Below are 26,339 nucleotides of genomic sequence, written 5' to 3'. Positions count from 1 at the left end.
TCCCACTAAGAGAGTCCATAAAAATAGCTCCCTTTTCAGGCTAAAATCATTTCCTGATTTCAAGAGTCATAGACTGTATAAGTTAGAGGAAATTTAGAGACCTTACAACTAGTTAGCTCTTAAAAATATTTCCCAGTTATGAGTTTTTTTTATAAGTTTTACTTTCAGGTTCCATGATCATACACAAAAGATAGAAATCAACTATATTTCAGTTAAAAAAAGAAAGACAGTGAGTTCCTCTTCGCCCTCATGACTCCTTCATGTGGCTTTTCAGGTCCTTGGTGATCTGACCCCAGCCTGTGTTTCAGCATGCTAACTGGTGCTTCCACTTCTTTCCTCTGATTCAAGTTCAGACATAGTGAAATACACCATCCCCCGCCTCATCCCCCTCCCAACATAAATCAATAATACTTGGATCACTCCATGATCTCATTGTTAGTCTACAAAGCCCTGTGTGGTGGTGGTGGTTGTTTGTTTTTTTTTTTTTTTCCCATCTTTTTTTTTTTTTGGAGAGAATGTTTAAGTTCTACCTTTTCTTTAAAATATTATAATATGCATGTTTAAGTGTTAGTAGCTCAGTCATTGGAGAAGGCAATGGCACCCCACTCCAGTACTCTTGCCTGGAAAATCCCATGGACAGAGGAGCCTGGTAGGCTGCAGTCCATGGGGTCGCGAAGAGTCCGACACGACTGAGCGACTTCACTTTCACTTCTCACTTTCATGCATTGGAGAAGGAAATGGCAACCTACTCCAGTGTTCTTGCCTGGAGAATCCCAGGGATGGTGGAGCCTGGTGGGCTGCCGTCTATGGGGTCCCACAGAGTCAGACATGACTGAAGCGACTTAGCAGCAGCAGCAGTAGCAGCAGCAGCTCAGTCACGTCAACTATTTGAGACCACATGGACTTTAGCCCGCCAGGCCCCACTGTACATAGGATTCTCTAGGCAAGAATACTGGAGTGGATTGCCATTCCTTTCTCCAAATATACATCTTTAGATAGCTTAAATAATATAATAAACACTTTAATACCTGAAATTCTTTAGTTAGGCTGAAATGCCTTGCAGCTATCACCACTGGTAGGCTCCTTCCTCTGCCTGAAATCCTTCTACTATACCCCAGTCCTCTCCAATGTCCTTTAGGTCTAGGCTTAGAAAGTGTCCTTGACTGTCTTCTTCCACCTAAAACTTGGGCTAGGAATCTTTTCCTAACACTCCTTTCCCTGTCACATCTTATCACAGTGTTCTCTGTTGTCTGTTAATTTGCTCGTCTCCCATTAGGAAGCACCAGCCTCTGAGCTTGTTAAGGACAAGATTGGCTGGGCTAACATTGCAACCTGACACACAGCGAGAACTCAGTATATAATTTAGAGGTTGACAGTTCTTTACTGTGAAGACCAGATAGTAAACATTTCTGGGTGTGTGGACCATACCGTATCTGTCCCATTCACTCAGTTCTGCCACTGCAGCATGAAAGCAGCCAGATAAAATAAGTAAATGCATGAACATGGTTGTGTTGCAGTAAGACTTTTTTTTGCATGGGCTGGATGTGGTCCGTGGGCCATAGTCTGCTGACTCCCACTATAACTGATGAAGAAATGAACACATTAAAATGAATGAGTGGGATTACATTTAACCAGAGAGGAATTACCACAAGGAGCCTTTTATCAGAAAACGTGGACTCTATTTTCTTTCTGTTACTTGAAAGACTTGTATCCTCTGTGGCTTCCAAGGCCTTGTCTTAAAATGGCGCCTGAAGATACCACCTCTCCTTTAAGATTTGAAACTATCAGGTCCTTAAGAGTAATCTATGTCTTATTTGTCCTTACTCCCAGAGCCCAGAGTCTAGCAGAATTCCCACATGCCTAGAGTAAAATAGGTGACAATCACTAGTTGGGGCAAAGCAGATGATTGGTAAAGCAGATAGTTGGGCTAGATAATAGTATAAACTCCTAAAACTAAGTGTTAGTTAGTCCTCCAGACAAATAACTGCTATGCAGAGGTCCTTTTAGGTTTAGACTTGGGGTCTTTTGGTTCCAAATGATGGAAGACTCAACACAAACTGGTTGAAGCCCAAAGGGAATTTACTGGCACATTGATGTGCCTTGTTTCAGAGGGTCAAACCTTGTCAGAAATCCACTCTAGGGTTCCACTTGCCTTCTGCTTGATTGGTTCTCTTATCAGAGAGGCTTCAGCCATTGGTGGAATGATGACTAATATTGGCTTCATTCTTTTGTCCACACAGTTCAAAGCCAGGTGGAAAACAGGAAAATCCCTATTCTCAAGAGCTCCAGTAAATGTGACAAGACTGTGTGTCCTTGGCTTTGTTTGGGTTGCCTCTCCATCCTTGAGCCAATCACCACAAATGAAATCAATGCCAGCTGAACTTTGTTGACTGAGAAAGAGGGAGAGCTTATTCTCCAGAGGCAAACTGCATGCACATGAAGTGAATACACTGCGTACGCAGAGAAGGTGGCAAACACATGAAGCATCCAGAACTGCTATGGCACCCCTCCCCAAAACAGTATGCTTTCATACGATGATACAAGCTGCTGCTGCTGCTGCTGCTAAGTCGCTTCAGTCATGTCCAACTCTATGCGACCCCATAGACAGCAGCCCACCAGGCTCTGCCATCCCTGGGATTCTCCAGGCAAGAACACTGGAGTGGGTTGCCATTTCCTTCTCCAATGCATGAACGTGAAAAGTGAAAGTCAAGTCGTTCAGTCACGTCTGACTCTTAGTGACCCCACAGACTGCAGCCTACCAGGCTTCTCTGTCCATGGGACTTTCCAGGCAAGAGTACTGGAGTGCGGTGTCATCGCCTTCTCCAATGATACAAGTTAACTATCCAGAATTAGGATGTTTATGAATCCCTGAAGTCTGTCCACTGAAGCTATCTTAGGAAGAGAAAACATTCAAGCTTATTCACATTTTCTCATGTGGGCACTTCTAAATACCTAATTACTATTAACATTTTCACTTATAAAATAAAGGTACATGTACTTCTTTAAAAATACACTTAATATATTTTAGAACAGCTTTAGAGTTATAGAAAAATTCTGAAGAGTGTGCAGGGAGTTCCCATATAGCCAATATTTAGTTTCCCCTATTGTTAACATCTTCCGTAAGTGTGGTATATTCATGACAGCTACTGAGTGAACATTGATAATTATTATTACCCAAAGTCCAAAGATTTCCTTAGTTTTTATGTAATGGCCTTTCTCTCTTCCAGGATTCCATTCAGGATACCACATTACTTTCAGTCGCTGTGTCCCATTGGCTCCTCTTAGCTCTAAGTTTTTTTAGACTCTCCTTATTTTTGGTGACCTTCACAGTTTTCAGAAACACTTGTCAGCCCCTTATTTAATTGTGTCTGATGGTTTTCTTGTGTCTAGACTTAGGTTGCGGAGAAGGCAATGGCATCCCACTCCAGTACTCTTGCCTGGAAAATCCCATGGACGGAGGAGCCTGGTAGGCTGCAGTCCATGGGGTCGCACAGAGTCAGACACGACTGAGCGACTTCACTTTCACTTTTCACTTTCATGGGTTGGAGAAGGAAATGGCAACCCACTCCAGTGTTCTTGCCTGGAGAATCCCAGGGACGGTGGAGCCTGATGGGCTGCTGTCTATGGGGTGGCACAGAGTCAGACTCGACTGAAGTGACTTAGCAGCAGAAGCAAACTTAGGTTGTGAGTTCTTAGGAGGAGACCACAGAGGTAAATTGTGTCCCATTTACCTCGCATCTCTTAAACTGTCAACATAATTGATCTCTCTTGACATTTATCTTGACCTCCTGCCTCTGGCAGTGTTTGCCAGGTTTCTCCACTGGAAAGTTGGTCTTTTTCTCTCCCTCTCCATTCTGTATTTTCAGGGAGGAAAATCACCGTGTCCTGCCCACACTCGAGGAGGGGAGTTTTGCTTCACCTCCTTGAGGGGTGAGTATCTACATCAATTATTTGGAATTCTTCTGTGAAGATTTGTCTCTTCTCCACCACAAACATATTGATTATTTACTATATCAGTATGGACTCACAGGTTTTTATCGTTTACTACTTTGGGTTATAAAACAGTACTACTTCTGTTCAGATTGTTCCAGCTCTGGTCATTGTGAACTCTCTCAGTTGTCTCCTCTGTCCTTTTTTAATAATCCTATTTTAAATTAATGGATTTTTTCTCCTGAGCATTCTCTACTTCCTAGCCCTGCAAGAAGCTCCAAACCGATCTTAAATATTTCCTGCCTCACTCCCAGAATCAGCCATTTTCCCAAGATGCTCTAGTTCCTTTTGTTGGAGAGCAATGTTGAAAACTAAGTTCTGGGTGCTAATTGTGCTCAATATGTACATTTAAGAAAATATATTCTAAATGCCATAGAGTATGTTAAATTATTTAGAAGAATCTAGTTATTTTAAAAGACTTATTACTAAAAATATAGTCAATTCCATAATTTCCTTTGCATAAAATTTTAACTTCTTGAGATCTTTCTTTTCTTCTTGAAATATTGTTTTTACATCTGTATTACTATTACTATGCTTATGCTGATAGTGTTTGGTTAATTTAGACATTAAATATTGACCTCATATAAGTGCAAATAGTGTTTGCCTCTCTTCTACCACCACCCTACTTTCTGTCTGCCCATCTTCCCATGATGCCATATGACAATTTTCTGTCAAATCAGTAGCAAGATTTTCTGTTATTGTGACCATCATTTCCCCCTCTGACTTTTGAAAGCATTCCTGCATTATTTTCTAGATTATCTATTTAGAAGACCAATGCCTTTCTGATACTAAACACTTTCAATACAATATGTATTTCTTTGTTTTCACTCTGGAGCCTTTTAATATCTTCTTCTTATGTCTAATATTCTCATATTTCATGATAACATACTATTTTTGTGGGGATCTTTTTTCATGAAATTTAAGATTTGGTTGGCCCTCCCAATGAAGACTCATTTTTGTTCGTTACAAAAATTAAGAAAGCTATTTCTTTAATAATTTCCTCCTCTCTGTTTTCTGTTTTAATACTCTGAAACATCCCTAACCATTAGACTTTATAAGTAAGGTTATGTTTTCTAGAAGACTTAAGTTTATTTTTCAAACCTTCCATAACATTTTGGTGTGAGTATAGTCTTTTTAATTTCTAAGATATCTTTCTCTTCTCTGATGTTTTCTTTTGTATAGTTTCTCTGTCCCTTCTCCTTTTTCCTTGAAAGATACTTGTGACTTTTTTTGTTTGTTTGCTTGCTTGTTTTATTTGCTTTCTTTGATGTCTATGTATCCTTTTCATATGGAAGACTTTCCTGAAATGTCTGGAGATGGAAATGGCAACCCACTCCAGTACTCATGCCTGGAAAATCCCATGGACAAAGGAGCCTGGTAGGCTGCAGTCCATGGGGTCACTAAGAGTCAGACACAACTGAGCGACTTCACTTTCACTTTTCACTTTCATGCATTGGAGAAGGAAATGGCAACCCACTCCAGTATTCTTGCCTGGAGAATCCCAGGGACAGAGGAGCCTGGTGGGCTGCCGTCTATGGGGTCTCGCAGAGTCAGCCATGACTGAAGCGACTTAGCAGCAGCTGGAGATCCTCAGATGTCTATTTATACCTAAAAGTGAAGGCCTAAACACTAATTAGGAGAGGTGCATACAGGACTTAAACTCATGCTCTGATGGATGGCTTTATTGAAGGGAGGTTGGGTGATATTGTTGGGACAATGAAACTCTCAGTATCTTTGAGTGTTTTATTTGGACCATTCAGTTTATTCAGATTTTATATCCCCCAGGTACCTGGGAATGAGGTGAGAAAGAATTCCACAGTTTAGTGAGCATTGGTTGAAACGACTTTCTCTGAATCCCTCTATGTTCATCCCTTCCTCCCTGTTCTGCCTTCTCTGAGTCCAGTGTTTCCCCAATATTTGTATATTCATTAATCCTTCAGTGTGAGAAATGTGAAGGTTTAAGGCTCATTTGGTTGGTTACAGTTAAATGAGATATATATATTTTTTTAATTCCAGAACATTTGTGCACCCTTAAATTCCCTCTCTGGGGCTAGATAGGAGCTAGACACTGATATACTTGGTCTTATGGTGTATTGCCCTAAGGGTCACAGATCAAAGGAGTGTGCAGTGATTAAGATCAGGGGCTTTGGAGTCAGAAAGTCTTGGCTTGAGTTTCTGTTTCTACTATATTTTTGCTGTGAATGTCATTTCTTTAGCTCCCTTTAGCCTCAGTTTCCTCATCTGTTAAATAGGAAAAATATCTATTTCTCAGGGTTGTGAGGATTAAATATAATACATCTACATCATTAGCATTAGCAGAGTGCCTATCATTTAAGCATCCAGTAACTAATGAAATAAATCTATTTTAGAAAACACATCTGATAGGTGAGCATTGATTTTATTCCTCATCTAACTGATTCTGCAGTCCTGGATATATTGCTGAATCCATAGAGTCCAGAAGCGCCATAAGTATCACGAGATTCAAGCCCTGAAATCTGGTTCATGAATTGTCTTGTGTGCTCTTCCCCATCAAGTGGTTTCACTACAAGTGGTGGAATTGGGCCCAGACGTGGACTTTTTTGTTATCTGAGCCTGTCTAGTATTTATCACCATATGCTTCCTCTATTGAATCTCTTCTTTCCTTGCCCAGTAAACTTTAATGGTATTTTTGGCTCATGTGATGGTTGATGGCAGCCCTGCTTTTATTTCTTTATTTTTTTAATTTAATATTTTTTCTTTAAACTTTTAAGTTTATTTTTGGCTGCACTGGGTCTTCACTGCTGCACATGGGCTTTCTTTAGTTGAGGTGAGTAGGGGCTGCTCTCTATTGTAGTGTGAAGGTGTCTCACTGTGGTGATTTCTTGCATTGCAGAGATCAGGCTCTAGGGTGAGTGGGCTTCGGTAGTTGTGGCACGTGGGCTTAGGGGCTCTGTGGCATATGGAATCTTCCTGGACCAGGGATCAAGCCTGTGTCCCCAGTACTGGCAGGCAGAAGCTCAACTACTGGGCCACTAGGGGAGTTCGACCCTGGTTTTACTTCTCCATTATTAGGGCAAGGGGGCTAAGGTTCTGGGAGAGGGAGAAACCAGAATGGCAGCAGAGCCAAATTCCCAAGTTCCCACAGTTTATGAGTGTGCATGTACATAAAATAGGTGCTCATGTACATGTAGGAAACCCCCTGCATAAGTGGACAACGGAGTCCATGCATGTCCACACCATCACTCCATGTGTCTGCACACACACTAATGGCCAGGAGAAATGTACTCAGCACATTTCATCATACATCCCAGATTGAGAGAGGCCATTCAGGAGAAAGAAAGGGAAGATTATGAGGCAAAAAGAGAAATGAAACCTAAAGGTCCCACCCTGTCAGCATTAACTGGAGTATAAGAAATGGAATTCGGACAGACAGACAGACTCCTGACATCTGCAAACAGCCAAAATGTCCAAAGGGCCTCTGATTCTCTGGCTGGTGATTGAACTTGGGCGGCTTTGTCTGAGTAAGTGTTCTCAGTCCTTCCATCCAGGAGTCCCTGTGATGGGTTCCCATGGCTGATCTATAAAACAGAAATCCATTGCATTCCTGCATCCACTCAGCTTCTCTTCTTGGAAGGTCTCTCTCCCTTTCTGTGACACAGGGTTTATCCTGAGATTGCTTTGGATGTTTTAGGGTGGGGGTATTTATGTTAATACCAGAAATGGCAATTTAAGAAGAAATATAGATAAGGGATGGGATAACATGGGGAAAAGAAATGTCCTTTACAGGCGTTACTAGCACAGTAAATGCCAGGGGGATTTGTTCTGCTAAGAGCTATTATTATAAATCATATTTTATCTTTATTTTTAGGATTTTTTATTTGCTTCTTGGTTTATTTTGCGGGGTGTCAAGTGTCCAGATAAGATTTACATTGTCCACACATCATCTCCGGCTTTTGGACGATGCAAATGTACACACTTGGTGTGGATTGGTGCAGACACTCACATCCTGAGTTATAGGACGGGATACTGTGGGCTGAGTTGAGGTCACATCTTGGTTATAATCCTTTGACACTGAAGACTATGGCTCTTTCATGTAAGAAAGGAGGGACCTGGATAAGACCAGTTTCCACAGTCTATGACTCTAGGACTAGACAACATCTAGCGACAGGGAGGCCTGGCGTGCTGCGATTCATGGGGTCGCAAAGAGTCGGACACGACTGAGTGACTGATCTGATCTGATCTGATCTGAATGTCCCTTGCAGTTTAAACAGTTCCTAGTTTCTGCACATGAGTCTTTCAGATGTGCTGCATGAGAAAACACCTGTATTTCAAGAAAACAAGCCTTTGTCTTATTGCTCTTTGCTTATTATTTTCCTCTATAACTCCATGCATTCTCAGGTCTCCACCTAAATCAGGCTTTTTTCTGACCACTGGTAGCCTCCAAACTGGTTTCAGTGAGTCTGCTATGAGTTCCTGTCCTCCCTGAAATCTCCCCATTAAAGAACTCATTACCCTGACCCTATAGTAGTTGTTCATTTAACCACCTCTCTCTCCAGATACGTGTGGGAGTTAATGGAATGAAAGCAGTTCCTGTCGCTTTCTTTATCACTGTTTTTGCCTGGCCTTATCTTGTCCTGTGGGCTGGCAGTGTGGAGGATTTGGTGATGGTTGCTATGGTCTCCTTTCCAGCTACTGGCTGGACACTGAGTGAGTGAGCTTCTCCAACCCTACTTGAAGAAGACAGTGCCTGGTGGATGATTTCTTTTGTTTTTTTCAATTTGTGCCTTTTCTAAAATGACCCTTTAGAAGACACTGACTACTCAGACTCATTAAGGATCAGAGCTGAATCGCTCTTTAGAGATGCCAAATCAAACCCTTCACTCTGTCAATGATACAATTGAGCCCCAGATTGAGGAAACACCTTGGATAAGGCCACCAGCTAGAGAAGGAACCCAGCTGGTGCCAGAACCTAGACTGTACCCACCATTCTGGGTAATTGCTGAAAAGAGAAATTGATTTAATTTCTTTGTTTCAGGGTAATTTTGGAGCTGGAAAGAACAGTCTCTTTTCTATTTCTACATTCTGATATGCTTGGTGATTTGTTTTAATAGCTTATTTGTTTCATGTGGGCTTTAATGCTCCACCTCATGTGGACTTGAGAACTATTTCTGAGGTGAGCACGATCTCTCCCCTTTGCCGCATGAAGATAATGAGGTCAGGATTATTGTGGCTTTCCTCCAGAGAACACAAAAGCAGTAACTGGCAGAATGAGGTTTTCATTGTAAGCATAATGGGTGTTTTTCTGCCACGCCTGCTTCCTTTTTTTAACATTAATTTTTGACAAATAAGTAATACAGAAATACCCTTGGTGAAACAACTAAATTGTTATAAAGCTAATATCCCCTTTGACACTACTACCCTCAACCCCAGTCTCCGATCAAGGCAATGCTGACTCAGTGAGTTGGATGTGTGTCCTGTCAGCCACTTTTCTATGCATTTACTTTCATATGTCTGTGCCCGCAAATCCTGCAAACATTTTTTTTCAATGGTTTTGTATTTTAAATGTCATTTTGAAATGTCCACTTTTTGTGCATTAATAAGCCTTGGAGTTTTCACACCATTAGTTATAAATCTGTCTCATCCTATTAATCTTGTACGTGTGGCTCAATGGAAGGACGGCGCCATAGGTTAGCCGCTACCCACGTACACATGTTCGTTCCGTCGCACACATATGACCTGGCAGTAAACATTTTCAAATTGCCTTCCTTGTGCATGTGTGCTTTTCTGCAGCAGAAAACACACCATGAAATTTTTCAGGCTTAGTTCCATTTGAGTGTTAACCAAAACTGCAAAATTGCCCCAGAGTGTGGCTGTACCAATTCACATCCCATTTCACTCCAGGTTACTCCAGTCATTTGCTTGATCCCTGACTGGGCAACACTTGATATCATCAGTGTTCTAAATTTTTGCCAGTCTGATAGGGGAAATTTACTGGCCACTCATATTTCCTCATCTGTCTATGAATTGCCTGTTTTGTCCTTTGCCAGTTTGTTTCTATCTGGAAAAGGCTTTCCTTAGTGAATATGGGGTGCCTCCTTCTGTACTGTGATAGTTGGGAAAACAAGCTGTTGGATCTCCAGTGGAAATAATTCTGTCACATATTTTAAAAATTAATTTACCAACTAGTTCTGAGAACAAGCTCATATTTTAGAAATTATTGATCTTTGGTGCACATGTTCTGCACTGCTATGACAGTTGAGGATGATGACAATTATTCCCCGCCCCGCCCCCCACCCCCCACCCCCTGGCTTCATGGGGTGGGGCAAAATGGGCTTCTACAGCATTTACAATGTGTGGAATATCTACTGTGGCGAGGTAAAGAGACGACAGGTTCAGAGAAGGTCCCAGGCAGGTCTGAATTTACAACGACCTTTCATCCTGAGAGCAAACTTTGGAAAACCCAGCATGCACATTCTTTGGCTTTCTACCTGGGCCACTGTTAGGACTCATGCTCATCTTCTCTCAGATAAGGATAGCTGGAAGTTGCTGACTGCTGTGCCAGGGAGGAACACAGTGCTGCTGGCCACGTCTTACACAATTCAGCCGTTGGGGTTAACAGAGTTAGTGAATGGAGAGTCTTACAGGAGGGCACCTTGAAGAAAATAATGAGCAGAGATCAAGGTACCCAAGAAGGAGCAGGATGTCATCCTGACGATCTGGAGCTATGGCCTGCCTGGCTGTCCCTTCAATAGCTTGGTTTGATTGAGAACAATCACTGATGATCAATTAAACCAAAGGGCTTAATATTTGCAGCAGTGGAAAAGTTTCGTAGATTCTCACAGATGGAAGTTATTTTAGAAAAGGCACAGAGTGAGTGTTCAGTGACCTTGGTTGTCATTTGACCTTGACCTTGGTTGTACATTACCACGGGCCTCAGTCTTGAGATTCTGACTCAGGTTGGGCAAGATAACAAGTATTTTTAACAAGCTCCGCAGGCCATGCTGATGATCAGTTGAAATTGGGAAACACAGATATTGCATTTCTAAAATGGTAATATATTCCATTGCATATAGCTAACATGATCAACATAATCTTCTAGCACCTTTAAGTCACATTTGCCATTCTAAAGAATTCCTATGATTCCTCTCCAGTTCTAACTTAAAAAAAAAATCCACAAACTTCCACCTTATTTCATATTCTCTAACAACAAACACATGGTCTAGAGCAATTAATTTCTGAGCAAACTCTAGGAGATAGTGAAAGACAAGGAAGCCTGGCATGCTGCAGTCCATGGGGTCACAAAGAGTTAAACACAACTTAGTGACCAAACAACAACAGCCTGTCTCCCTGCCATAGTACACTCTGGGGTCAAAGACAGCGGGAGACCCATTTGAGGCATTCATGTCAGTAGTACATGATCACTGCCTATTGACATACACTGGGTAGAATGCTACTTACACCTGTTTATATAAGAGTACTGTTAGATTGACTTTACTTTCACTTTTCACTTTCATGCATCGGAGAAGGAAATGGCAACCCACTCCAGTGTTGCCTGGAGAATCCCAGGGATGGGGGAGCCTGGTGGGCTGCCATCTATGGGGTCGAACAGAGTTGGACACGATTGAAGCGACTTAACAGCAGCAGCAGTTAGATTGAAGGGTCAGAATTTTCCACTGGAGAATTTGTTTTATTGAATGGTACTCAAGGTCAGCAAATCTGCAAATTAGCAAATTAATCAGCAAATCTGCAGCAGAAATGGGTTCAGACTCATGTAGTCAGCTGCTCCCACTTGAGGGATAGCAGAGTGTGAAGTTAGGAGCTTAGTGGCAGCAAAGGACAGGCCAGAATTTGGGCTAAAGAAACATACAATACAACCTTCTTCATCTTCCTGGAAGCATCTGCATGCATGATCCCTGTGGAGCATATTTGAGAGATTTCAATACCTCACAACTTAATTTTCTCATCTTTCCTCACAGCTCCGGCAGCATCACAGACTGTTGTGAGAGCATTTTTGGGTCAGCCAGTGACTTTGCCGTGTACATACTCATCCTGGTCTCCGAATAGTAATAGCATGTGCTGGGGCAGAGGCCAGTGTCCCAAGTCCAAATGCAATGACGAGCTTCTCTACACTGATGGGACAAAGGTGGTCTCAAGCAAGTCACCAAAATACCAACTTCGGGGGATTATCCAGAGAGGGGATGTCTCCTTGACCATCATGGACACCAGTGAAGGTGACCAGAATGTGTACTGCTGTCGCATAGAGGTGCCTGGCTGGTTCAATGATGTGAAGAGGAACATCCGCCTGGATCTGAGGAGAGGTGAGCACACAGAGATTGTGTCTGTGGGTGGAGAAGTTCGTGTTGGGTCATGGAGTCAGAGGGTGGTGGCAGAGAGACTAAGCTGCTTAAGCAGTGAGTGGACAGATTAAACCTGAGATGTGTTTGTGTCTAGAGGAGCCACAGTCTGGAGCAATTGCCTGTGGGAGCTGAGGAACCCACAGAAATGAATGAAAGGGTAGAGGGTGAGGAGTAGGGCGTGGGGAAAAGAACCAGTGAAATTCAAGGTCAATATGAAGAGGGCAGCTGCTTCTTGCCTAGGGAACTGAAGAAATTTGGGCCCAGGGCTTTCAGAGCTGCCAGTTTTTATGTGAACTGTATTGATTTTTGCATGTTGGCAAAGATCACAAAACTTTTACAAACACTGAGTGAACAAAATACAATGTTTTGTTCATGCATTGCTGTTGCTGCTAAGTCGCTTCAGTCGTGTCTGACTCTGTGCGACCCCATAGACGGCAGCCCACCAGGCTCCCCCGTCCCTGGGATTCTCCAGGCAAGAACACTGGAGTGGGTTGCCATTTCCTTCTCCAATGCATGAGAGTGAAAAGTGAAAGTGAAGTTGCTCAGTTGTGTCCGACTCCCAGTGACCCCATGGACTGCAGCCTACCAGGCTCCTCCATCCATGGAATTTTCCAGGCAAGAATACTGTGTTTATGCATTAGCTTCATCCATAAACCAACAGTGGGCTACTTCCAGTGAGGGGAAAGGGCAGGAGATTTGGAGACAATCATAAATAGCAGTTTTCAGCTGGTTTTTCCTTCTGCTACTATCAGCTGCTTTTGATGAAATTTGAAATATGGCAAAACTCCTAAAGATTTGAGCTGCATGCATGCATGCAGGGTCTATGGTTCAATTACATAAACAATAATCACCATTTCTGCTAGTCTGGAATGGAGCCTCTCAAAGGCAGCTCTGTGCTCAGCCCGCACCAAGGACCAAGGATTCTTGGGCTCTGTTCTTAATTGGACTGGCATCTCAGAAGGCAAGGTCTCACTAGCCATATGCATAAGAAGCTTCTCAGGTGACTCTCATGGGCTCTAAAATTTGAGAAGAACTGATGTGGATGCTTCTAGTTAGAGAAATTTGATAAGCATTAGTGTATTTTTCTCCCAAAGCAACTTTGTGAGATAGAAGGTATTATTTGGATTTGTTGAAGATAAATGATGCCAATCCAAGTCTTTGCTTTTCAAACCTGATATAACCAGGTATTAATATTATTTTATAAAATACTGGTTGACCTCAATACTCTACGACATCATTTCTCAGCTCACTTGAAACTAATGATGTCTTTCTGGTCCATTAGAGTTAATGGAAATTTGGCATATTTAAGAAAGGGTGGTATGTGTAGAATATCTGTTGCTAATGAACCCAAATTCAGATGTTTAGCAGGTGAGCAGTTTTGGCATGAATCAATCTTTACACTCTGAAATCATTTGTTTTAGATCTTGAGTTTTATTGTGGACAGAACACCTAGAATAAGGTCTGTTCCCTTCACAGATTTTCAAGTGTACCATAAACAATTATTAACGTGGGTACAATGTGTGCAGCAAATTTCTAGAGCTTATTCACCTTGCTTGACTGAAATGTTATGCTTGGGTTTCCTTTTGATGCAATCATTTATGCCATATTTTTGCAACATCTACTAGGTAGATCTACTGTAGATCTACTAGGAACATCTACTAATACCATGATAGGTATTAGATTTGTAGAAGAGAACAACATAAATTCCAACTTTTCTCTTGTGGAGATTACAATGTACTAGGAGAAGCAGACATTATACAACAATCAACAAATAAATGTGTCTTTAGGAAACGCTACAAAGTCTGTGGTCAAGTCAGTCAGTTCAGTTCAGTTGCTCAGTCATGTCTGACTCTTTGCAACCCCGTGAATCTTAGCACGCCAGGCCTCCCTGTCCATCACCAACACCCAGAGTTCACTCAGACTCACGTCCATTGAGTTGGTGATGCCATCCAGCCATCTCATCCTCTGTTGTCCCCTTCTCCTCCTGCCCCCAATCCCTCCCAGCATCAGAGTCTTTTCCAATGAGTCAACTCTTCGCATGAGGTGGCCAAAGTATTGGAGTTTCAGCTTTAGCATCATTCCTTCCAAAGAAATCACAGGGCCAATCTCCTTCAGAATGGACTGGTTGGATCTCCTTCCAGTCCAAAGGACTCTCAAGAGTCTTCTCCAACACCACAGTTCAAAAGCATCAATTCTTTAGCATTCAGCTTTCTTCACAGTCCAACTCTCACATCCATACATGACCACTGGAAAAACCATAGCCTTGACTAGACTAACCTTTGTTGGCAAAGTAATGTCTCTGCTTTTCAATATGCTATCTAGGTTGGTCATAACTTTTCTTCCAAGGAGTAAGCGTCTTTTAATTTCATGGCTGCAGTCACCATCTGCAGTGATTTTGGAGCCCCAAAAATAAAGTCTGATACTGTTTCCCTATCTATTTCCCATGAAGTGATGGGACCAGATGTGGTCAAGTATGAGTGTGCAAAAAACATTGTTATTGTAGACTGCGGATGACCTCTTTGCAGAAGTGACCTTTTAGCTGAGACATGAGCTTTAAAGAAGAGTCAGTCTAAGGAAGAGAGGGACTAGGAAGCAGTCAGTACAAAGTTCCTCCAGAGGGAAGGTCAGTAATATAGTTTAAGAACCGAAGAAAGGCCTGTGGGCAAGGGAATGTGAGAATAGAGTGGAGGCATGGGGTTGGAAAGAAAGATCCAGATCAAGTGGGACCCTGTGGGTGGGGTTAGGGATTGGATCTTCACCAGAAGGGCAAGGAGAACCCAGTTAAAACAAAGTTTTAAGTTGGAGACTGACATAATTTGGTTTGTCATTGTCAAAGATTACTCTAGCTAGGGTGTAAAAAATAGGTTGGAAAGGCCAAGCGTGGAGTTTAGAATCCCAGTTTTCCTAGGCATTTTGATGGTCCAGGCTCATGGACCAGGTGAAGCTATAGAAACACAGACAAAGGGATGGATGCCAGCAACACCTGTGGCGTTTCCCTCTTCCTCCGTCTCCACTTGGTATCAGACATATCGTGTATTTGTTACAGCCCCCACAACTACGCCCTCGACAACCACCCGCCGCCCAACCACAACCACCACCACCACCGTCGCCACCACCACTGCCATGACAACAGCCACAGCCGTGCTTCCAACAACAGTCGTGACCACCTCTGACCTCACGTCCACACCACCACTTCAGATGAGAACTACAGCTGCGCTCACAACCACGGCCTCCGTGTGCCCTCTGACAACACTGAGCTCCCTTCTGGAGGAAGACACGATACTGCTGACCCTTGAGCCTTCCACTGAGGGGCCCACCCTCACGGCAGGTACTTGGCTCACCTGGCCATTCTTTCCCTTCTGCTGCTCAGGTGTACCTTGGGTCCCTTGGCAAAGGGTTCTCCTACTGAATGGGGCAGCTCAGCAACTTGCTCTAGAGTCTGTGAGTATGTGTGTGTGTGTGTGCGTGCGCGTGCGTGTGTGTGCGTGTGCATGTGTGTGCACGCATGTGTGTGCATGTGTGTGTGCGCGTGCATGTGTGTGTGCGTGTGTGTGTACATATGTGTGTGCGTGTGCGTGTGTGTGTGTGTGTGTGTGTGTGTGTGTGAGTTTGTCAGGGCTGGGCACCACAGACTGGGCATTTTAAACAACAAAAGTTTATTTCTCACAATTCTGGAGGCTAGAAGTCTGAGACTAAGGGGTCAGCAGGGTTGGTTTCTTCCGAGGTCTTTCTCCCTGATGGCTGTCTTCTCGCTTGGTACTCACATCCTCTTTCTCCTTTGTGTATCTGTGTCCTGATCTCTTTATGTGAGAACATCAGTCATATTTGAGTAGGGCTGTCCACATAGTATCACTTTTACTTGTTTAAAGGCTCTATCTCCAAATATAGTCATGTTCTGAGTTACTGGAAATTAGGGCTTTAAATATGAATTTACAAGCAGGGGTGGGAGTGAGGCGGAGGTCAGAATTCATCCCATAACTCTGTGTGTGCATGTGTGTGTGTGTGTGGGGGGGGTGTAGTTTCATTAAATTGTTCCTTTTCATTGTTTTATGGTTTCCTTTTTTGTTCCTATTTTTTTCCTTTGTGTTTTTGAAAAATCATCATTTTTAGTTCTCAACTTGACCTTCTAGGAGTACAGATACTTAGTAAAGAACCAGGAAATGTCACCCTGGGTCAAAGACCAGTTCCATCCTGCCAGGGCTCAACTGTCTACTTAGGCATTAGAGGAAAGACCTCCAGATGCCTTAAAATATTCCTTGATGGTGAACTTCCTTCCTTCCTTCCTTCCTTCCTTTCTCTCTTCTGTCCTCTCCTCCCCTCTTTCTCCCTTTCTCTTCCTCCCTCCCACCCTCCCTCCTGAATCCTTATTGATCCGACACCTTGGAATTCTTACTGAGTTACTAGCTCCATTAATTATGGGCCCTTGTCAAAGCTTTCACCATGTTTCAAGCTCTAATTCTGAGGTAAAGATATTAGAAAACAATCATGAGATATCTCGAAGGCTTAGGCATTTCAACTGCCTCAATAAGGCCTGGATTAATTTAAACAACTTTACAGTAATGAATTGGCTAATTCCATTACACTGTGAGTACCGACCTAAGGTTCATGAACCCTAAGCAAATTTGTATGTTTTATTCCTTTAGTCCTTAAAATAATCATCTTCAAATACATTTACAGTTCCCTTAGATTCTAAAAATTACTTACAATCCTTGAAAAAAAAAACTTGAAATATATATGTGTTAGTCGCTCCATCATGTTTGACTCTTTGCAACCCCATAGACTGTAGTCCACCAGGCTTCTCTGTCTATGGAATTGTCCAGGTAAGAATACTGGAGTGGGTAGCCAATATGTCCCTTCTCTAGGGGATATTTCTGACCCAGGTCTCTGGCATTGTAGGCAGATTCTTTGCCATCTGAGCCAGCAGGAAAGCCTCAAAATATACATAGGGATCAGGATCATTTTTATAGTTGTCTTTGTACTTGCCTAAAATAAACGTAGAAAACTACAAAGACAACTGTAAAAATTGCTTGGCACAAGCACCAACTTTTAGCTGTCTTTTATCAAACTTTTTTTTCTCTTCCAGAATTAGAGCCTGCCCTGCTCCCTAGGACCTCTCAGAGAAGCGTTGAGGAGACTTCTCACCGCAGCACTGCCTTACTCACATCCAAGAGTACGTGTGTGTGGTTCTCTCTTCTTCTTCCCTTGCCCCTTAGGTTGAGGGGAAACACTGAACACAGTGTCATGGAGTCTGATGACTAGAGACGACTTTTGGGTCCTGTGAGCCATGAAGCCCTCCTAGGACACACTGGTGTCAAGACTGCATTTGTGGCTTGTTCCTTCCTATGGATTTTAGAGAGTAAGGGATACCATTGACCTTGATTCATTGGTTCAGTACTTCATGGTAGATCATCTCTAGAATACTTGCTTGTCCACTCTAGGCTGGGTGGAGCTCTGCTATCTCATCCTATTTCCAAACACACTCATCTTCTTCCTTGAAGCCGCAGAGGGTTTACTCACTTGACCCTGTGGCTCTGTATAGTGGAAGGAGTATTCTTTTGTTCATTTGTCCTTTCTTCCTCCTGCCTGACTCCTTTAGGTATTTATTAATATTAGGGCCCAGGGACAGAAAAAGGGCTCCTTGGGTGTCTCAGTGGTAAAGAATCCACCTGCCAAGCAGGAGATGTGGGTTCGATTCCTGGGTCAAGAAGATTCCCCTGGAGAAGGAAATGGCAACCCACTTCAATATTCTTGTCTGGAAATCCCACAGACAGAGAAGCCTGGTGGGCTACAGTCCATGAGGTCTCAAAGAGTCAGACACAGTTTAGAGACTAATAGCCACAGCAACAGCAGCAAGGGCAGAGAATACCCGGAAATTAATCCACAGCCTTGGAGGTGCTAGAAGGGACTGCTTGGGCTTGATTATCAGCTGCACTACTTTTTCCTGGGGGTCTCTGGCCTTCGTTGTATAACCTCATGCATATAAAAATTTAGATGAGTGTCTGGCTAGCTAGTAAGCATGCAAAAGGTGGCTGTTATCTTAGTAGGTAACAGGAGGATTCTTTACCACTGATTCACTTTTTCTTAGCCCTAAGGTGAATCATTATGCTCATGAACAGCATAAAGTCTAAGCAGTAAAATCATTTCAAATTTCAAGCACCCAAATATGCATGAGGACTTCTCTGTGAACCCAGGAAAACTGGAGAAAAAATTACACCCTCCTCTGGTAATCATCACATTTTCCTTTCTTTGAGATTTTTATAGTAGCTATTTCTTGGTCCCAGGGTTGGATGGTGGGGGTGTGAGGATGAGGGACTTTTACGAGCATTTGTTCTCTTACTGTATCTCTTTATTTAATAAACCAACTCAAGCTTCACAGTCCAGAACAAGCTGGCTTTTCCAGCAAATCAAAGGATTCTCAGAGGGAAAAGTGGTTGGAGATGAGATTTTATATCTTTATCTTGGCACTTCATTTGGATATATAGAAATATATAGCATGATACTTTGGAGAAGGCAATGGCACCCCACTCCAGTACTCTTGCCTGGAAAATCCCATGGACAGAGGAGCCTGGTAGGCTGCAGTCCATGGGGTTGCTAAGAGTCAGACACGACTGAGCAACTTCACTTTCACTTTTCACTTTGATGCATTGGAGAAGGAAATGGCAACCCACTCCAGTGTTCTTGCCTAGAGAATCCCAGGGACGGGGGAGCCTAGTGGGCTGCCATCTCTGGGGTCACACAGAGTTGGACACGACTGAAGTGACTTAGCAGCAGCAGCAGCATGATACTTGGTAAAGGCCTTTCAAATCTGTCATTCATTAAACATGGCTTACCAGGTTACTTCTCTGCCTGCTGCTGCTGCTGCTAAGTCGCTTCAGTCGTGTCCAACTCTGTGTGACCCCAGAGATGGCAGCCCACTAGGCTCCCCCGTCCCGGGGATTCTCCAGGCAAGAACACTGGAGTGGGTTGCCATTTCCTTCTCCAATGCATCAAAGTGAAAAGTGAAAGTGAAGTCCCTGAGTCATGTCCAACTCTTCACGATCCCATGGACTGCAGCCTACCAGGCTCCTCCACCCATGGGATTTTCCAGGCAAGAGTACTGGAGTAGGGTGCCATTGCCTGCTCCGACTTCTCTGCCTAGAACTTCTCTGCCTAGAACATATCAAAATGATGAAGTCTTGACCTCTGTCCTTAAAGGAGTGGGAGAGACAAGCTTATGTGGAGCAAACCACTATCCAGTGGGCTTTGTTTTGGGGTAGAAGTATGAGGAGGTGCCCTGGGGACCCAAAGAGGGGAGAGAAGGATTCTAACTGGGAAAGGAGGGCCAGCATGATTTCTCTCAAAAATCCTTGAATTGGTTCTTCATGGATGAGAACATTTCATTGAGCAAAGTGAACAGGCAGGGAGAACAGCCTGAGAAGAGATAGGAGGACTTATAGGAGCATGGAATCTCTGATTATTTAAGAGTCTAGTTTAGTCTAGTGGAAACTGGAAGCTAGGAGTGGCCTAGGTTCTTAAAGGACTGATTAATGGGCTGAAGAATTCAGATTTTATTCCAGGGTTCCAAGGAACCAATTCATGTGTTTGGAGTAGAGAATGGCATTTTCAGCTCTGTTTTGGGAAAACTCGGTCTGTAAAAAGTTTTAGATGTACAGGAGAGGAGTAAACCTGGAGGCAGAGAGGCTCCCCAGGAGGCTCCTGCTGTTATTCAGACAGGAAGGAGTGTCTCCACTAGAATGATGGCAGCAGTAACAGCAGAGAAGGGACAGTCAGAGCCATTTAGGGTTGGAATTGAGAGGACTTGATGGGTAGAGTAAGAAGGAAGGATGATTGAGTCTCTGTACTTGGGAGATTAGCTGATGTGATGGGCTCACTGGTAAAGGAACCCCAGGAGGAAGAGTGAAATTTGTTTCAGTGATCTTGAGTTTGAAGTGTCCCTGAGAGATGTCTAACAGGAAGTTGGAAATGTGGGGCTGGGCAACCTACAGATGCCTCGGTGGGGATTGGTGTCTGATGACTGGCACCTCCCTCTGGTCAAATATCATTACTGTGATGATACAGTGTAAGTGCTGAATAGGAACTTGCCACTATACCAAAACTTTCATACATACCGTCTCACAGGGGAGAGTTCAGGATTGTCGATATAATTTTGGAAGTCATTGATAACAAATGACAGTTACTGAGTGCTTTTAGGAGAAGGCTGGGCTTGATGCCATCAGTGCATTATCTCATAGTCAGGCATTGTCCAGATATGTGAGGAAGATTGTACTGTTACATTCGTTATAAAGGAGAAGAAATTGAGGTATGGAGAGCTTGAGACATTTGCCAGAGTTTGAACTCCAGGTCTCCTGGCTGTTGAAACTAAGCTCTTAAACCCTTCATCTATTGTCTCATTAGCAGAGGGGATAACTGAAGATCCTTTGGCATTGTCTAAATGCACTACAGGAATGGAAGGATGAAGGCAGACACCCCACCTCCTTACAGGAACAAGTACCATGAGAGAGGATGTAGTGAAGGCAGAAAAGCCAGCTGAGGATGCAGAGAGAGCCAGCAAAGGTAGAAAGGAGTCCAGGAGACAAAGGTTATGGAGTGTGTAGGTAAATATGAGGGGATTCTAAATGCTGGTTAGTAGGATGAGGTGTTTAGACAGTGACCATGAAGGAAACAGGGTAAGCTTGTGGGTGGACACCCTAAAGTCCAAAGCTGAGCAATTGTCAGAGAAGAAATATTAGATGTTCTTTCAAGGAGTTGGAGGGTGAATATTTAGAGAGGAGGCAGGACGAGAGAGAAGGCTTGTCCTGGTATAGGAGAAAGAGAGGCAGTCAAAAATGGGAGAGGCAAGGTTTGTGTCTTGATGTGGAGACGGGAGACAAGGGAGTCAGGTTGGTATAAATGAAAGGGGAAGCACAATCAGATCTCACATTGACCTCCCAGGGAGGTAGGAAAAGACTGGGAAATCTTGAACTTTGGGCTCATCCAGCCCATCTATACCAGGCCAGGCCATGGGCTGGAACCACAGGGAATCTATTCAAAATATAGATAGCCCTACTCTGTCTAAGACTTGCAGAGCAAAGTAAGTCAGAAAGAGAAAAACAAATATTGTATACTAACACATACACGTGGAATCTAGAAAAATAGTACTGATGAACCTATTTGCAGGGCAGGAATAGAGACACAGACATAGAGACTGGACTTGCAGACACAGTGGGGTCCGAGAGGGTGGGATGAATTGAGGAAGTAGCACTGACATATATATATATATATATACACACTACCATGTGTAAAATACATAACTAGTGGGAAGCTGCTATATAACAGGGAGCCCAGCCCGGCGCTCTGTGATGGCCTAGAGGTGGGGGATGGAAAGGGGGAGAGAGGCTCAGAAGGGAGGAGATACATATATATATAATGTGACTGGCTCACATTGCTGTAAGGCAGAAACCAACACAACACTGTAAAGCAATTATGCTCCCATTAAAGACAAAGCAAGCCAGAACAACAAAAGATGCGAAGAATGAGGACCTCTAAGGGCCTAGGGGTAGGTCCAAGGACCTGAAGCCCAGCCCTGGCCCCAGAGGGCATACAGGAACTGCCAGTGTGGTAGACTCTTCATCCTGCATGGAAGGAAACAGGCACAGAGGCACAAAAAAGATCAAATAGAAGACGAAGTAGGTCACACATAGGACTCTCTTCTGGCTCCTGAATCAGAGCTGTCCCGCCTTCGCTGCACTATTTCCTTGAAGCCAAAATTGAGCCCTGTCAGAACTTGACACTCTTTGGGCCCTCAGTTTATCAAGGGCATAAAGGACTTGTGGGAGGAATTGGCAGCAAGTTCAGCAGAAGGAAGAAACGAAGACAGGGGATGAAGCAAAGCTCATTTTCACTCACAAATGCCGGTGTCAAGAGGGAAGAAATTGGATGCAGCTGATTTCAAAGGCAACATCTTTTGCGAAGCATTAGCTGATTTGTTTTATCTCTCAGGCCCAGTGCTGTTCGTGTGCTGGAATCAGTTAGGAGGCCGGCAGTCTGGGGATAAAGGAAAAAGGACAAAAAGTGGATTCTCAGGATGCTTTTCTCAATAGTGTTACATTCTACCAACCATACAAATGTTTTTTTCTTTCGTTAATAAACTTGGAATTGAATCGTGCAATTCTAGCACGTAACAGTTCGCCTTCAGAAAGGCCAACCATATAAGATGTGTCTTATTTGGAGAGGCATGTCTGTGGTAAGGCAATCAGAGAGTGAAAATGAAATTACATACCAGCCACTGGAACTAGAACTTGGACCTGGCTCTAAGAGGGTCCTCACCCATGGTTAGCCAGGTGAGCTGGGTGATCACTGCAGACCACAGTGTCCCTTGGACACCAAGTCAGGCACTGGAGTCATCCCTGGTTTCACAGGAGGGTGGGATCAGTGGATAAACCACAGCGAGCTCTGTGAAGAGGTGAGGAATCCGTTCTCCCACTGTGAACAAGTCAATGAACAAAGGTACCAATGGTCCTTGAGGAGAACCTCCCCACACTTGTGGAATCTTAACTCCTGTGATACCCAGAAGCAGAAGAGGAGAATGAAGTGGAATTTGTAATCAGACACCATTGTGCTACCTTTAGTAGCATTGGGCACTAGCTTTGCACCTTTGGGCAAAATACGAGACCTCTCTGGGCTTCAGTTTCGTTCTCTTTCAATAATTCTGCCCAAGTTTACTTACCTCATAGATTCATTTTGAAGTCCAAATATGAAAATAAATGTGAAAGTGCTTTGTGCATTTTCAACTACTTCCCTTATTGTATCAGCAGCAGCAGCAATATCAATAATAATTTTTAGAATCTCTTTCCAGAAACTGCACCCATCTAGACAGCAGAGGGCTAGGGTTCCATTCCAACTGGACCACTTCCCACTGTGCCATGAAACAGCATGGTCAGTCACCCTCCAGCACTGATCTTTTCAGAGCAAGTGTGTATGAGCTCTTGCTATATATTCCGAAGGCAACAGAACCCAGAGCACAAGAGCTTGGGCTCTGCAGGTGGAAAATCCTGGCTCTGAAGTTGCTTTCTGCCTTCCTAGCTGTCAGTTGAGCCAGTCGTCTGACATCTCGAGGCCACAGGACTCCCGCTGTGAGATGAGGACACTCCTGGTGCCTAGCACAGAACACTCAGAGATCAATCGTGGAAAACACACTGAGCTGGGCGTGAAGTGAGCACTTGGTGCCTGGCACCCACTTATTACTGCTGTTGCTAATAATCCAGAGGGCTCTCTGTGAAATGTGCACCTTGCCCACAGTGAAGATTTATTGATCAGCTGGTGGGGGCAGAGCAGGGATAGGCATTGCCCTACAGAGAGGAGTCCAGGGATGACGTCTTGTCTATGTTTCACTGAGACGTGCAGATACCAGCACATGAAAGCAGGAGCCTGAGGTGGTGACTCTGGGCTCTCCCAAGGATGAGGGTGTTTGTGTTGCTGGGGCATCCTTGGAGGCAATGGAAGTTTGAGGCACAGTTTGGAACTGGGTGACTCTTAAATAATGATGTTCTAGAATCTCTGGTGTCCTTCTGTTACCTCACCTGTGTGGAATGCAAAGTCATCGTTTCTCCCATTTATGAACCACTTTGGGCACTGATAGTAAATTTTCTCTCTGTTTCCTTTCAAAATTAAGTAGATCCTACCCAATTTTGCCCTTGGAGGTAAGGAACGCCAGATTCACGTAGGTGATGCTCTGTTGATTGATTGAAGTTCATAGTACTCTTGTTGATCATTCAGAGGTCTCCCAAATTTAAAGAGAGCATGTGAATTCAGTAAATGACTCTTTCTATTTTCAAAATGTGTTTTGAAATTCCAGATCTGTCTTAGTGCTGCCAAGTGAGGCCAGAAAATATGGGTTGTGGTCACTCACTTTCATTGTTACTCATCACTGTGAAACCCTGAACGAGTGAAACTGTCTCTCTAGATTTAAATTTTTCTCTTGATTAAAACAAGGGAACCAGAGGAGATAATTTTGAATTTCTTTCAAATCTGAAATATTCAGACTTTGGATCCTTTTGCTGTCCTTTGGATTTTTAAGGCCATACCACAACTAATCCACAAGGGGGCAGCATAAGCCAGCTGCTACCTATGAAAGGTAAGAAACTTTTCCGAAGCCTTGAAGTTGTCTCCTTTAAAATTCTGCTGCTGCGGCTGCTGCTGCTGCTGCTGCTAAGTCGCTTCAGTTGTGTCTGACTCTGTGCGACCCCAAAGAGGGCAGCCCACCAGGCTCCCCATCCCTGGGATTCTCCAGGCAAGAACACTGGAGTGGGTTGCCATTTCCTTCTCCAATGCATGAAAGTGCAGAGTGAGTGAAGTCACTCAGTGGTGTCCGACTCTTATCAACCCCATGGACTGCAGCCTACCAGGCGCCTCCATCCATGGGATTTTTCAGGCAAGAGTACTGGAGTGGGTTGCCATTGCCTTCTCCTTTAAAGTTCTAGGGGTGTGTTAAGATTGTATCATGGAACTGACTTATTTCGGAGTTAAATTTGTTTTAAAAGTAGAGACAGATGAGTCCCAGTGTCTATGAATTCAGTAATGAGTCTGCATATGTAATATATGCACTGAGAAGATAGTGCCAGGTAATTTCTGGTATGAAATTCAATGGTTAGAGCATTCATGTTTTCGAATAAGATTTTAATATGCCCTTATTCTTTTCTATTAGAGTGGTTACCATCAGGATTTTTTGAGTCATTCAGCGTTGGGTTCAAATTTCCTTTTATTGTCTGTGTTACCTGAGGTAGAGTGATTTAAATGTTAAGCCTCAGTTTATACATCTGTGAAATGGGTTTTATAAGCACCAAAATGAAATAAGTTACATGAAGTGCTCATCCCTACGCTAGGCCTGCTAAGGTGCTCAGTAACTGATTCTGAGAGAAAGGTTCTAGGAATTTTGAATCACATTTCTGCTAAAAGACTAGAAATAGGGGCAATTTTCAGAATGGATTCTCAAAAATTTTTCTAGCCTAAAAATTCAGTGCCATTCCAGAACTGCACAAAGCACATGATTTTATTTGAGTGAGAAAGTGGGGTCTAGTCTACCCCCTCAGACATAAAACCACCTTGAAAGGAACTCTCTCATCATCTTAGGGTCTGAAGGCTTTCAAAATTGTACTCAAAACTCATGGCATTCCCTGCTTCCACAGACACTGTTTCTGGACTGGTAGATTCGCTTACCAGTAGTCAGCAAACTTTTCTCTGAATGGCCAGCTAGGACATCTTCAGGCCTCACAAGCCTCCGTGCTGTTCTCTGCCTCAGCTACTCACCCCTGCCCTAGCACTGCAGGAGCACTTGGAGACAGCACATACGCAAATGATGCCTCCAGGCTTCCACAGCACCGTATCAATGGACAATGAAATATAAATTGCCTGCAGTTTTCATGTGTTATGAGTTCTTCTTCTTTTGATTTTTTCCCCCCAACCATTAAAAAATATAAAAAGGATTCTTGACTCTGAGGCTGTGCAAAAACAGGTGGCAGGGGGATCTGGCCCTTAGGCCACCCTTGCATGGCTCAATCTAGACTGTCCAGATAGTAGATGCGTTTCTCAGAAAGGGCAGCTGTGAGTTTATTTCCATAGGTTCATTTTCCAGAGCGTGCACTGAACATCACCCGCTACCCTAATAGATGAGAAGTCCTCTGAAGGGAAAGGCTGTTTCCATGCCATACTGTTAAAGTTTAAACTTTATTTTTCATGTTACAAAAATAAACACATGCTCTTGTAAAAGAAAAAGTTAAAACTATAAAATGGAAGTTTCTTGTTTTTCAAATATTTCCCCCAATCCTCGCCCTAGTGATTGAGATCAAGGGATAATTACTGTAACAGTTTGTGCTATGTCCTCTCAGATCATTTTTTTTTTCCTTAACAACATAGTATAACAGCAATTAAAAAAAAATTCAAATTGTTTTCAGAATCATTCTCTCTATATTCTTTTAAATCATGCTTTAAAGTTCATTCAACATTTTTTTTCAGTAAGTCTTTACTGCCAGGCTACTA

At 43.3% G+C, this 26,339-nt stretch overlaps 1 protein-coding gene and 1 long non-coding RNA gene across 2 annotated transcripts in view; one reads left to right on the top strand and one right to left on the bottom strand.

Moving 5' to 3' along the window:
- LOC139184209 (uncharacterized) overlaps positions 1-24,366 on the bottom strand; it is a 38,482-nt gene extending 14,116 nt beyond the window's left edge. Inside the window, exons 1-2 of the long non-coding RNA XR_011567774.1 lie at positions 23,032-24,366; positions 22,212-22,349 (exon numbers count right to left, since the gene is read on the bottom strand). This is a non-coding gene — a long non-coding RNA (uncharacterized lncRNA). The remainder of the gene's footprint in view (positions 1-22,211; positions 22,350-23,031) is intronic.
- TIMD4 (T cell immunoglobulin and mucin domain containing 4) overlaps positions 7,351-26,339 on the top strand; it is a 29,975-nt gene continuing 10,986 nt past the window's right edge. Inside the window, exons 1-4 of the mRNA XM_019965299.2 lie at positions 7,351-7,490; positions 11,946-12,287; positions 15,373-15,654; positions 17,410-17,496. Of these exons, the coding sequence (XP_019820858.2) occupies positions 7,433-7,490; positions 11,946-12,287; positions 15,373-15,654; positions 17,410-17,496 (769 nt within the window). The 5' untranslated portion in view covers positions 7,351-7,432. The remainder of the gene's footprint in view (positions 7,491-11,945; positions 12,288-15,372; positions 15,655-17,409; positions 17,497-26,339) is intronic.

Source organism: Bos indicus, chromosome 7 (assembly GCF_029378745.1).
Source record: "Bos indicus isolate NIAB-ARS_2022 breed Sahiwal x Tharparkar chromosome 7, NIAB-ARS_B.indTharparkar_mat_pri_1.0, whole genome shotgun sequence".
NCBI classification, from domain to species: domain Eukaryota; kingdom Metazoa; phylum Chordata; class Mammalia; order Artiodactyla; family Bovidae; genus Bos; species Bos indicus.
The sequence above is the reverse complement of the archived record's forward strand: the minus strand, read 5'-3'. Positions and strand labels throughout refer to the sequence as shown.